The 13,237-nt window shown below is 41.7% G+C and overlaps 1 protein-coding gene across 1 annotated transcript in view; it reads right to left on the bottom strand.

Annotated features, from left to right (window-relative positions):
- Positions 1-4,171: 4,171 nt before the first annotated feature.
- LOC124289042 (prolow-density lipoprotein receptor-related protein 1-like) overlaps positions 4,172-13,237 on the bottom strand; it is a 35,251-nt gene continuing 26,185 nt past the window's right edge. Inside the window, exons 14-20 of the mRNA XM_046725635.1 lie at positions 12,787-12,904; positions 9,898-10,011; positions 9,172-9,288; positions 6,872-6,991; positions 6,308-6,418; positions 5,979-6,092; positions 4,172-4,430 (exon numbers count right to left, since the gene is read on the bottom strand). Coding sequence (XP_046581591.1) covers positions 4,273-4,430; positions 5,979-6,092; positions 6,308-6,418; positions 6,872-6,991; positions 9,172-9,288; positions 9,898-10,011; positions 12,787-12,904 — 852 coding nt within the window. The 3' untranslated portion in view covers positions 4,172-4,272. The remainder of the gene's footprint in view (positions 4,431-5,978; positions 6,093-6,307; positions 6,419-6,871; positions 6,992-9,171; positions 9,289-9,897; positions 10,012-12,786; positions 12,905-13,237) is intronic.

The raw sequence follows: 13,237 nt of genomic DNA, 5'->3' as shown, positions 1-13,237 counted from the left end.
AGGGATATAAGTACACCCTGACCATAACACAGGGATATAAATACATCCTGACCATAACACAGGGATATAAATACACCCTGACCATAACACAGGGATATAAGTACACCCTGACAGGGATATATAACACAGGGATATAAACAGGGATATAAGTACATCCTGACCATAACACAGGGATATAAGTACACCCTGACCATAACACAGGGATATAAATACATCCTGACCATAACACAGGGATATAAGTACACCCTGACCATAACACAGGGATATAACCATACATCACCCTGACCATAACACAGGGATATAAGTACACCCTGACCATAACACAGGGATATAAGTACACCCTGACCATAACACAGGGATATAAGTACACCCTGACCATAACACAGGGATATAAGTACACCCTGACCATAACACAGGGATATAAGTACACCCTGACCATAACAGGGATATAAGTACACCCTGACCCTAACACGGGGATATAGACAAGTACACCCTGACCATAACACAGGGATATAAGTACACCCTGACCATAACACAGGGATATAAGTACACCCTGACCATAACACAGGGATATAAGTACACCCTGACCATAACACAGGGATATAAGTACCCTCCATGACACAGGGATATAAGTACACCCTGACCATAACACAGGGATATAAGTACACCCTGACCATAACACAGGGATATAAGTACACCCTGACCATAACACAGGGATATAAGTACACCTGACCACAACACAGGGATATAAGTACACCCTGACCATAACACAGGGATATAAGTACACCCTGACCATAACACAGGGATATAAGTACACCCTGACCATAACACAGGGATATAAGTACACCCTGACCATAACACAGGGATATAAGTACACCCTGACCATAACACAGGGATATAAGTACACCCTGACCATAACACAGGGATATAAGTACATCCTGACCATAACACAGGGATATAAGTACACCCTGACCATAACACAGGGATATAAATACATCCTGACCATAACACAGGGATATAAATACACCCTGACCATAACACAGGGATATAAATACACCCTGACCATAACACAGGGATATAAGTACACCCTGACCATAACACAGGGATATAAGTACACCCTGACCATAACACAGGGATATAAATACACCCTGACCATAACACAGGGATATAAGTACACCCTGACCATAACACAGGGATATAAATACACCCTGACCATAACACAGGGATATAAGACCACAGGGATATAAGTACACCCTGACCATAACACAGGGATATAAATACACCCTGACCATAACACAGGGATATAAGTACACCCTGACCATAACACAGGGATATAAATACACCCTGACCATAACACAGGGATATAAGTACACCCTGACCATAACACAGGGATATAAGTACAGGAGAGGGATATAAGTACACCCTGACCATTACACAGGGATATAAGTACACCCTGACCATAAGACAGGGATATAAGTACACCCTGACCATAAGACAGGGATATAAGTACACCCTGACCCTAACACGGGGAACTAAGTACACCCTGACCATAACACAGGGATATCAGTACATCCTGACCATAACACAGGGATATAAGTACATCCTGTCCACAACACAGGGATATAAATACATCCTGACCATAACACAGGGATATAAGTACACCCTGACCACAACACGGGGATATAAATACATCCTGACCATAACACAGGGATATAAGTACACCCTGACCATAACACAGGGATATAAATACATCCTGACCATAACACAGGGATATAAATACATCCTGACCATAACACAGGGATATCAATACATCCTGACCATTACACAGGGATATAAGTACACCCTGACCAAAACACAGGGATCCTGACCATAACACAGGGATATAAATCCATCCTGACCATAACACAGGGATATAAGTACACCCTGACCATAACACAGGGATATGAATACATCCTGACCATAACACATGGATATAAATACACCAGGACTGTACTTTGTACATGCCTATAAGCAGTTGTAAGGAGTTTAAACTTTAAGTCTAAAGCAGTGTAAGCAATTCTGAGGCTTTTCACGTTTATTACCATATGAATGAATCATAAAAACTTTCTGTTCTTGAAACAAAAAATGGCAATAAAGTTCACTTTCATGGCACTCAGGTTTGGCACAGCTGCACCAGTCGACTAAAATCTTGTTACTCGAATGCTGGGTTTAACCTCCTTGGGCCTTAATTCGGGGCCTTGTTCCTTCCACGCCATACAAGTATTAATATTTGAACGAACAAGACTTTGATATTTTGATGAAGTACGACAGAGATGAAAAATGCTTCCAAACGTGTTTTGTTTGTTAGATGTTTAACGCCGCACTCAGCAATATTCCACCTATATGGCGGTGTTTCCAAAAGCATCAGATTCCAATAATCGTGGATTTAAACTTAAACCACGAAAAATATAAACTTTCAAAACGGTGTTTGTGGAGCCGGATCGAATTTGCTGGGTCTGCCAAATAGAGTCTATCCAACCCACTTTTTATGTCACGTACATAACTCATAATAAAGGTGTTAACTAACAGTCGCCATAAGCGTTCATTGACCAAGGGTTCGAATCCCAAAAAAAAAAAAAGATTTTGGTTTTCTCAGCAGGTACCACACCCGTGAAAGATGGTTTCATACAAAAATATCAGCCACGAAAAATATGTCCCAAGATAATTTTTATGAAAAAAGATATATTAGTTTGGCTCAAAATAACATATAGCCAGTCCGTTAAGACCTACTTCGTTGAGCTTCAGTCCCCAGTGATATACTATTGGAACAAAAAGGGGAGATTTCAATTTGGGAGGTTACTAGCTAGGGTCACGTATTATTGTACATTGATTGAAAAAATGATTATACTATTCATGATGTGGCAAACGTTAGGTCTTCGTATGAATCAGGCTTTAATTTGGAGCTCCTTGACAGGCGCAACAGAGTCTGGCGTCGTCGGAATGAGCGTTTTCATGTCGTTAACGTAAGGCAGAACGACCGATTTTGGGTGGCTCAGTAGAGGTGTTGGGTGATAAGTCTCTGACTGGTTGTGTTTCAGGATGAGAACACAAGCGCACAAAGGGTTCGCGTTGTTACTGACTGCCTCTAACAGGGGACTATACACAGCTTAGCATGTCCAGCAGCATTCTCTTCCCACAGAGGTTACTAAAGTCATATCTCCCCACGTAACCTCTGTTCTAATACGACCATTTCATGCTGCGAGTGTTCACGATTCGTGATTGGTTGCAATCAGATTTAGTTGTGCAATCAGCGACGTTGTTTCAAAAGTGATCATTCGCTAAACCTCGGTAATTTCTGTATGCTTCGGGAAAACTAGAACCTCTTCCCCAGGGCGATGCGCAAACGTTTCTTCAAGACAGAACTCAATCCTGTAATGGTGGATCAATGGCGTCTCCGTCGCCCTCGTTGACAACGGACAAGTTAGCCATTAAATGTCTTGTGTGTCACATCAACACACGTCATCATGAGAGGACGGATACTTGTGGTCCCACTTTTTATTGCTAGTTTCTGATTTTCAGTTAAACATGAAATACCGAATCTATCCTTCGCATATTGATCAACAAACTCCATGGCGGCCGCCATATTGGATCTAAGTCGATGTAACACGTGTTCTGACTGGATAGAAAGAAGGGAGATCATTCGTGTTGCGATTTTTTTTTTGCAGCCAGGGTATTTTACGAGAACCGGGAACTATGGCCTTTTTAGAACAGAGGTTTCGTGGGAAGATATGACTTGAGTAACCTCTGTAGGAAGAGAATTGGCCATCAGTCGTTGTGGACATGCCACCACTGGCATATCCTTGGACAGCGTGCGTCACCAACAACCAGCGCCTACTCTCGACGAACTTGGCATTGTCCTGCATGAAGAATGCGATAGAATAAGCCAAGTTAACCCTGGTCATTTGATTAGGAGTATGCCTCGTCGAATCTGGGATTTTCTTAATAAATTAGGCAGATTCAGGCAATAGTATTTATTTTGAATTTTCGTGGTATATGACCTGATGGACAGTAGTTTTTTTTTGGCTAATCATCCCACAAAATCTATTGTTATCTGACGTTCAACGACTAATGTAAATCTCAGTTAGATGTCCCCATTTACCTACTTACCTCATTAAAGATATCAAAAGATATCAAAAGTTGCATTTTTTATTGAATGTCAGTATTAAAAGCATGTGTTGAGTTGATTCGCTCACTGTTGTGTATAACCGTACAGCGATGTGTTAATGTGTTTATTTAACCAACAGTCTGTCCAGCTGCACACAGGTTGCAGTACTTCCTACAGTAGTGGACTCCATCTTCCTTGTCCAGACAGATGGGGTTGTGAGTCTCGTTCATCAGGGCACAGTCACGGCCAATCAGCACGTCCCGACATTCGTTTGGACCAACGGTTCCTGTAACGATAAATAGACAACTCTCATTCTCATTAGATACCATTTTTACGAAACGAGTGGATGTTATAGTTTATCATCCAAGACTGTGTTCCACAGGAGATATTGCTTGTGTGAGATCGTTTTGACAGTAGATTTTGTACAATGCCCTGGCGTCATCAATTACATGACTACAACGTCAGAAACCTGACATCACAATGCTATGGCGTCATAAACTCCATGACGTCACAGTGCTATGACATGACTGCAACGCACTTGTTCAGAGATGTAGAATTTTTATTGAAAACTAATGAACAGTGATTTTTTTATGATACATAAAATCTCACCCTCGTGTCTTCTGATATCAAATATATCAACACTTGTTGATAAAAGTAAAAATACCTCACTTGTAACTTTGTCAATTCGTGGTGATATATTTGATATCAAAAGACACTCGGATGAGATTCTCTATGTATCCATTGGTCAAATGCCATAACAAATTCGAGCATGTAGTAACGTTAAAACAGCGTTTTGAGGAACTGTTTTGGTAACTTTAAGACCTGTTATGCACGATGTGGTCTTTACACTTCACACAAGGAGGGAACGAACGATTCACCAGTCATTTGTTTTCCTTTTCACAAATAAAATTCAAAGAGGATATTATGTCCTTATCCCCCCGAAACCGCCTCCGTGGTGTAGTGGTTAGAGCGTCCGCCCGGAGAGCGGAAGGTCGCGGGTTCGATCCCCGGCCGCGTCATACCAAAAGACGTTACAATATGGTATTTGTTGGTCCCTGCCTGGCGCCCGGCATTAATGGGTACAACAAGGACTGGTCGGCTCGGAGTCAGAATAATGTGTCTGAGTGGGGTATTCATGCTTCACTGCGGCATGGTATCTCAGTGGGCTAGCACTATAAAACCAGCTTCAGTCTGGGCTAGAACAAGCAGCCGCACATACACATACACACGCAGGCACGTCGTCATATGAGCGAAATATTCTCAAGCACGACGTTAAACCCAATTTAACCTCACCTTATCCCCCAAAACTTACCGGGTGACCTGATATCGTTGATTTTCTTGATGAGCTATGATACCATATAACATGTAAAGTTTGTAAACCTTTTTTGGGGCCATGAGAAGAGAAATGCCAAAGGTGCAAATTATCATGCAGTTAGTTCATTTCAGTCTGAAAACCACAGTGACAAAGAGGCACAATAAAGGTGGGTTTTAACGTTCCACATCTCTGGCTAAGGTGTCCAGTGGACAGATTTCAGGTGGCAAAAGTTATTATTTATTGTTCTTGAACACGTACACACTTGTATACAAGTCGTGTATTCAGACAAAGCGCCTCTAAGCTCAACTGTTTGTCAAGAAATAACTCAGTTTTAGTTCTCAGCGTTTACACCTGCCCATAGAAGACCTCTTTTCAAAGTACTGACTCTCAGACTTCCATCATCCAGTTGCAGTAATACCTTATGACCTAATGTGTAAATCTCAGCAAACAATTCGCTGTAAAGGCTAAAACTTGATTGACTCTTTTCTAGTTTCAGTCCGAAAGTAGCTCTAATCTTACCACAACTGCCCTTCTCGTCGGAGAAGTCGTCACAGTCATTGTCGCCGTCGCACACCCAGTTCTTCTGAATACATCTGCCGTTGGCGCACGTGAATTGGGTGGTACTGCAGGAACCTGGAACGCATTGAAGACGTTCAACGTCAACAACATCAACAGCAATATGTTTTGTTGTTTGTAAATACGATGTACAATGTATATTGTATATATTGTATAGACAGCGACGTAAAACCTTCTTTCTACTTAACAAGAAATACCTTTGGATCCTTTGAATCAAACTTAGTCGAACTGACAGTTTACCTGGGTATATATGTAAGGCATGAACGACCTACCGCAGTCATGTTCATCTGAGCTGTCGCTGCAGTCATCGTCGCCGTCACACTTCCACCGCGCGTCAATACACAAACCGGAAGTACATCGGAATTGGTCATCAAGGCACGAGGCTGCAAACCAAGAGAGAGAGAGTGTGTATACAGGAAGCCAGGTTGTAAGGGCAGTAATATATCCAGTCATTCATTCCGCAGGTCTCTATGTCATCATTGGGACAAATGGATCCACCTCAAATTCAATTTTTCTGCTAAACGAAAAGCAAATATTATTCAAAGTATACATGCCAAAATATATTGTTTTATCCAAAGAGATATGTAATTTACAATTTCAGATCGAAATTATATTCGAAAGATGTTTTGAAAGGCAAAACACAGCGGGTCCCTTGAAATAGCAGCTGATACTTCTTTTCGAAATGCAATGATTTTTGTTAGAAACATATCAATAACTACATTGGGATATATAAAGAGTTTAAGGAAATTATGTTAAGTTTTTCTGCTTCTTTCACAAATCTCCAAGCAGTATGTATGAATGTTGTAATCATCAATTAATGTGTATTGCTTGCTTACTGCAGTTGGCCTCATCTGAACCGTCGGTGCAGTCCTTGTCTCCATCGCAGTACCAGGCGTCCTCAATGCAGATGCCGTCAGACACGCAGTGGAACTCGTACTGGTCGCACTTCTTTTTACCTGTCACATGATACAAATATATATATTTCGTGTAATACCGTGTTTCGTAATTTTCTGCCATCCTAATCTTTACATCAGAATGCAAAAACTTGTCCCTTCCCTTAGTTCAGAGAAACAATGCCTTCCTTGGTTTCTTGCATTTTTTGTCTACATGTGGTGGCCTTAAATACCATCTTTCCACAAAGAATGGGGACCATTAGAAAAGAAAGTAATCTGAAGTTTACAGATAGATACTTTTGTGATAGAACATCCTCACTGATTTCATATATGTGGTTGGTTGGTTGTTGTTTAACACCGTGCTCAGAGTATTCCAGCCATATGGCGTAAATACTCGAATGTGGACCAGACAATCCAGTGATCAAAAGCACGAGCATCGATCTACGCAACTGGGATACAATGACATGTGTCAAATAAGTCAGCGAGCCTGACCACCCGATCCCGTTAGTCGCCTCTTACGACAAGCATGGGTTACTGAAGACCAGTACTAAACCGGATCTTCATGGGTCGATTACATATGTGTGACATATATGGATATTTATGTAGTGAGTATGCACACCAATGGACACAGGTATGATACAGTCACTGATGATCAGGTTTGTACTCGAACTGTCAAACGAACATGAGAGTTTGGCCGAAAAGGCTATCTGAAGCTTCAGGTATATCGATGATGTTATGTCGTTCAATAACGGTTCAATAACAATCTATTCCCTTCCACTGATTTACCACCTCTTAACAGTTTCATATTCAGGTGTATGCCTTAAAGCTTCACATAGTGACAAATATATCCACTTGACTCCATAACAATAAGAATGACCTTTGTGAAATATTTTAGATCCATTTTTGAGGGCTGCATTTCACAACTTTTGAGATCTCGCATTCACTGAGGCCACAATAAGGCTGTTTGTTCAGGGTAACTACATTCTAGCCAAGTAAAGGGTTCTTTTATAGACGTGTGAGGAAATTGACCAATCAGCGAGAAGAATTACAAGAATATCTCGTACGAATGCTATTTTGTTTTGTACCATATGTTACCGTGTTTGGTCTGGTCTAGTTTGGTTTGTGGTTTAGCCACGAATTGTCTGGCACTTCACATGGTATTGATTCTCTGTTAATAAGCATGATTATCATGTTCACCATGATTAAATACATATTTGGAATCAATCTTCGTTTTCACATCTCTAATTCTCTAATTGCAGGGGTTGCACACACAACCACACCCCCCCTTAATTTGTGCTGAAAGTTTGTTAAATGACCATTGACACTCGGGTGAAAATGGAAGTGTAGAAATTCCTTTTTGTGAAAAGTGTTACCCCTCCCCTATCAAGTTCTCAAAAAGCTGTTTCCGCCCATGCTGCAACACTCCATGTATATTATTTTTAAAAGGAAATAATCTCCACAAAGTCTCCACAAAGCAAACAGTTGAATGTTGATAGCATAGCAACAATCCTGTCCTTCGCTGAACGAGGACAAACCGTGCGTCCGATATATTTCGTGATCTCATTGGTCATATGAGGAACAAAATTTAAGAAAGATTATTTCCTAGAAGTTGTGACAACATTGGATATTTCGGAAGTCTTCCTCAAACTTCCAAGGGACATACCAACACAAAGGGAATGTTGAACACGCCTCAACCTTGTGTCTTTGATATCGACATGGATTGTAAAGATAATGATACACATTACATGCATAGGCGGATCCAGTGTGTGTGTGTGTGTGTGTGTGTGTGTGTGTGTGTGTGTGTGTGTGTGTGTGTCTATTGTGTGCGTGGTAAAATGCGCGTGCGCACCGCACACACCCCTCTTTGTCCTGAAAGTTTGTTCAATGACCATTGAAACTCAGGTAAAAATGAAGTTTGCACCCCCCCCTTTTCTCAATAGTGTGACCCCCCACCCCTTTCTCAAAAAGCTGCATCCGCCCCTGACATGTGATGTAACCCGTGAATATCCGGGTTAGAATTGGTCTTCAGAAGCAAATCAGATTGTTGACCTGATTGACACATGGGATGGTATCCCAATATCGATCGATGCTCATGATTTCAATCACTGGATTGTCTGGTCCCGGCCGCCGCCATAGAGCGGAAAATTGCTGAGACAAAAAAAACAACATATGACGTAACATTGCTCCCATCCCTTATGTTTTGATTCCTGAAATTTGCAAATGCTAATGACATAGGTTCTTACCGCAGTCGTCTTCGTCGGAGCCGTCACCACAGTCGTCATCGCCGTCACAGAAATACTCGTGTGTGATACACTTCCCAGAGTTGCACTTGAACTGATGGCTGCCGGAACAGTCGGTGGCTACAATAAGACGAGAAATTATACAATACTTTCACTGGCAACCATTCTACAATATATTCTCAAGTGAGGTACATGTAGGTGAAATTCATCCACAGACACAGACGGTTATGAATCTTTGAATAGAAGGATGTAATGGTCATAATTCGTAGCGCTGTCATTGGTGTCTGTTGTCATTACTGCTAACATAAACATGATAAATGAATGCAACACCAAGGTGCCTTTGCTTACCACAACCAACGTCTTCCTCGGGCATCAAGTGAGGAAACTTTCATTTTAAGGTCTCGCGTTCAGGCAAGAAATCTGAGTCATTGTATAATCCTTCACATAAGCCTTATGGTTTGTACTATAGGTTGTCAAATGTTAGATTATTGCTCGTTCTGCTACCCCATGTTTTAGGCAGATTCCCTCTGCTGTTCCGGAATGGAAGTCGGATGTAAACAGGTTTTGATTTTCGAACGAATCTTACTTTCATTGTGCCTTTACAAATTCTCAAATCTCAGGCTTTCGTTTTTTTGAGATGAAGTCAGATGATAATGAAAAGGATGGACCGACAAATTTCAGGCTGTGTCGTATTCCTACGTAGATCTAGATAGAGTTATAAATACCCACCACAGTTGATCTCATCGGAACCGTCGATGCAGTCGTCCTCGGTGTCGCAAGTGTAGTCTTTGTCAATGCATTCGCCGCTACGACACTTGAAATCACGGTCCGTACACCCGGAATCTTGAACAAACAGGTGTGAATGATAGTCAAGGATATTTCATAATTAGAGGGGTGTTTTTCTTCTGTATCATCAACCCATGAAGATCCGGGTTAGAATTACTCTCCAGCAACTCATGCTTGTTGTAAGATGCGACTAACGGCATCGGGTGGTCAGGCTCGCTGACTTGGTTGACAAATGTCATTGTATCCCAATTGCGTAGATCGATGCTCATGATGTTGATCACTGGAATGTCTGGTCCAAATTCGATTATTTACAGACCTCCGCCATATAGCTGGAATATTGCTGAGTGCGGCGTTAAACAACCAACCTACCAACCAACTTATACATCATTCAGCATTTTTTCTGGAGTCTTATCACACTAAGCCTCATCACAAATTCAGCGCAAACAGCGGTAACAACACAGATCTGCAGTATCATGAGCAATGGATGGTCCATACACCATTGCTGATAGTTCTCTGTGAGGCCTCAACCTCATTACCTCAGTCACATGCGCTAACAATATAATGAACTCGCCATCACTCAGTATTGCTTGAATAATAGTATATTTCAAAAAAGAGAACAGGGGGTTCTTCTCTTGGAAGTCTTTCATCGGTGAAAATTCCGTATTTTGAAAAGAGAACTGGAAACCGAACAAAGGAACACCTAACTAATGGCATGCAATGTATGGCATTACTTCCTCGGGGTCTATGCAAAGTATCCTCTGATTGGATAGATACATTCTGCAACTGTCGTTCGGTATATTACAGAGCAGTGGGGTAGCCTGGTGGTTAACACGTTCGCTCGTCACGCCGAAGACCCGGGTTCGATTCCCCACATGGGTACAATATGTGAAGAACATTTCTGGTGACCCCCGCCGTGATATTGATGGAATATTGATATAAGCGGCGTAACACCATACACACGTTTTCACTCACTCGGAATATTACGCGTGTGCGCAACAGGTATTATTATTGTGCACGTGAGCCCGTATGCTGGACTTGATCAAGGACTGTAAAAACGCTTATACCTACTTGAGCTGGAGACCATCGCCACACCGAGCTGAGCTCTATCATCAGACCTCCAGAACATATATGGAATAAGGTGCAGGTCGCATTCTCACGACGCCCTGCCGTTTAGGCAACTCACTCGGAACTCTTACTGAAGAGTGGAACAATCTTCCCGTGTCGACTATCGAGATACTTATTCGGAGCGTGATACGATGGTGAGAGGCTGTGATCGCATCATGAGGACCACATACCCACCACTGAGGATTGTTTTATTGGACAATGAATTTGTCTCCGTGATTTTCTTTTTTTACGTTTTAGTTTTGGTCAGATATTGTCATCTTGACGTGTGACCTGACTAGCTAGTGGTCACATGTTGTTTGTTGGAATTGTGTGGCATATGACAGCAGATTTTTGCCCAATAAGCATGCCTCCATGTGTTATTTTCTTTGGCTATATGAAATTCGCCCCCAGTGCACACAATTTGATTTCTCACGTCTTTGAGCAGTATGTGCCAAACTTACGAGTCTTCCTTGTTTCTTTGATTTGAATAGAAACGTCCTTATATTCAATTATGTTGTCGTTTTGGAAAGACATTAGGTCATCAATGCATCGAAAGTGAGGTTACACCTTTGGCAATCTGTGAAACAGATCAGATAGGGAGATGAATCAGGATTTGTGCTTTAATTTTCAAAAATCATGACAGGATTAAATTAATTAATTCTTCTTGTCATATTTATCCATACGTATAGGCAAACATCGAATCAGAATCATGCAAATTTCAGTTTGGTGTACCTCAGGGAACAACACGTGGTCCGATTCTGTTTGACAATCTTTCGAAAACTCAAAATCATGCAAACCCATAATCTACAGTTTCATGGACATGCAGACGACAACGAGTGTGATATTGTAAAACGGAAGTCGTTCAGAAAAGGCAAGTAAGCATTGAAGATCCACAACAGACATTTACAATCCAATGTGTACAAACTTCCCAAAGTTCAATAGATACAATAGAGAATCCAAAGTCACTGAACCAGACAGCTGGACACGTCATGATGACGTCACTCACAGATGAGGCGCCGTTATCGTGACATCTGGTCTAGGACTGATTACCCCCAACACAATAAAAACATGCACCGAGCACCAAGACCTGCGAACTTTCTTGTGATGAACATCAAAATACCTTGTTAACTCGACCAATGTACTGATTCTTGCCAAGGTAGCATTGTGAATTGCTGCACTTCCTTGAGAACTGGATCAGAAGCCAATCAACATCTCACGTCTTGTCATGGACAAGGGAATATGAGTTCTTCAAACCAGTGCTGTCAGCCCCAAAAGAGAATCCTCTTCAAGATTCTAACGATGACATACTCACCGACAGTTTGACATCTTAGACTGACTGACTGAGTTTAGTTTTACGCCGCTTTTAGCAATATTCCAGCAATATCACGGCGGGGGACACCAGAAATGGGCTTAACACATTGTGCCCATGTGGGGAATCGAACCCGGGTCTTTGGCGTGACGAGCCAACGCTTGACATCTTAGAGAAAGCTTGCTACCATGAAAGTTTGCGATCAGAACAACCCAGACCATTCACATCACCACTCACAGACGTGAACGTTTTAACAAGCACCACTTCATGGGTAGAGTTACTTAGTTCCACTTTTAGAACTTTTAACTTAATTTTTTTTTAGAAAGGAGTCATGAACATAGCTAATTCCAAACGAAGCATTTGTCTCCTTCATGCAGATATATTGTGATGATGTTTCTCCCAGAATTGTCAATACTCACTGTCAAAGAGGAAGGCCCTGGCAAGGCCTAAGCACACTAAAAGGACGGCAACTTTGTACATGACTCCTGATCTCCAGAGAGAGACGAAAATGAGACGAAACTTGGTCTGACGATTTCTTTATAGTGGCCGAAAGTTCAAATTTTGTAATGAGCCTCAACAACAAAGACCCCCGACCTTCAAAAGTCCAGTGTCACTATGGTGAACCTCTTCCTTGAGTCTCGGCAATGACTAGAACACCCTTGGACTAGTCCACTTACAATAGGTTTCGAGCAATGGGATTGCTTTCTGCATTTCTTTAAATGTAATGGGTGCACCTGAATTATGTGTGCATGATAGCTGTGAGAGTAGACAGGTGCCGGTGGCATGGGACTACTCGGCTTATCTCTAAATATATCCACCTGGAAAGATTGGCGTCGATAATATTCTTTTTCTTCCGATGTGGCGGACTGC

This window comes from Haliotis rubra, unplaced genomic scaffold, assembly GCF_003918875.1.
Source record: "Haliotis rubra isolate DU_JTF1 unplaced genomic scaffold, ASM391887v1 Scf430, whole genome shotgun sequence".
NCBI classification, from domain to species: Eukaryota; Metazoa; Mollusca; class Gastropoda; order Lepetellida; family Haliotidae; genus Haliotis; species Haliotis rubra.
Note: the sequence above shows the minus strand (reverse complement) of the source record. Positions and strands in the feature narration are given on the sequence as shown.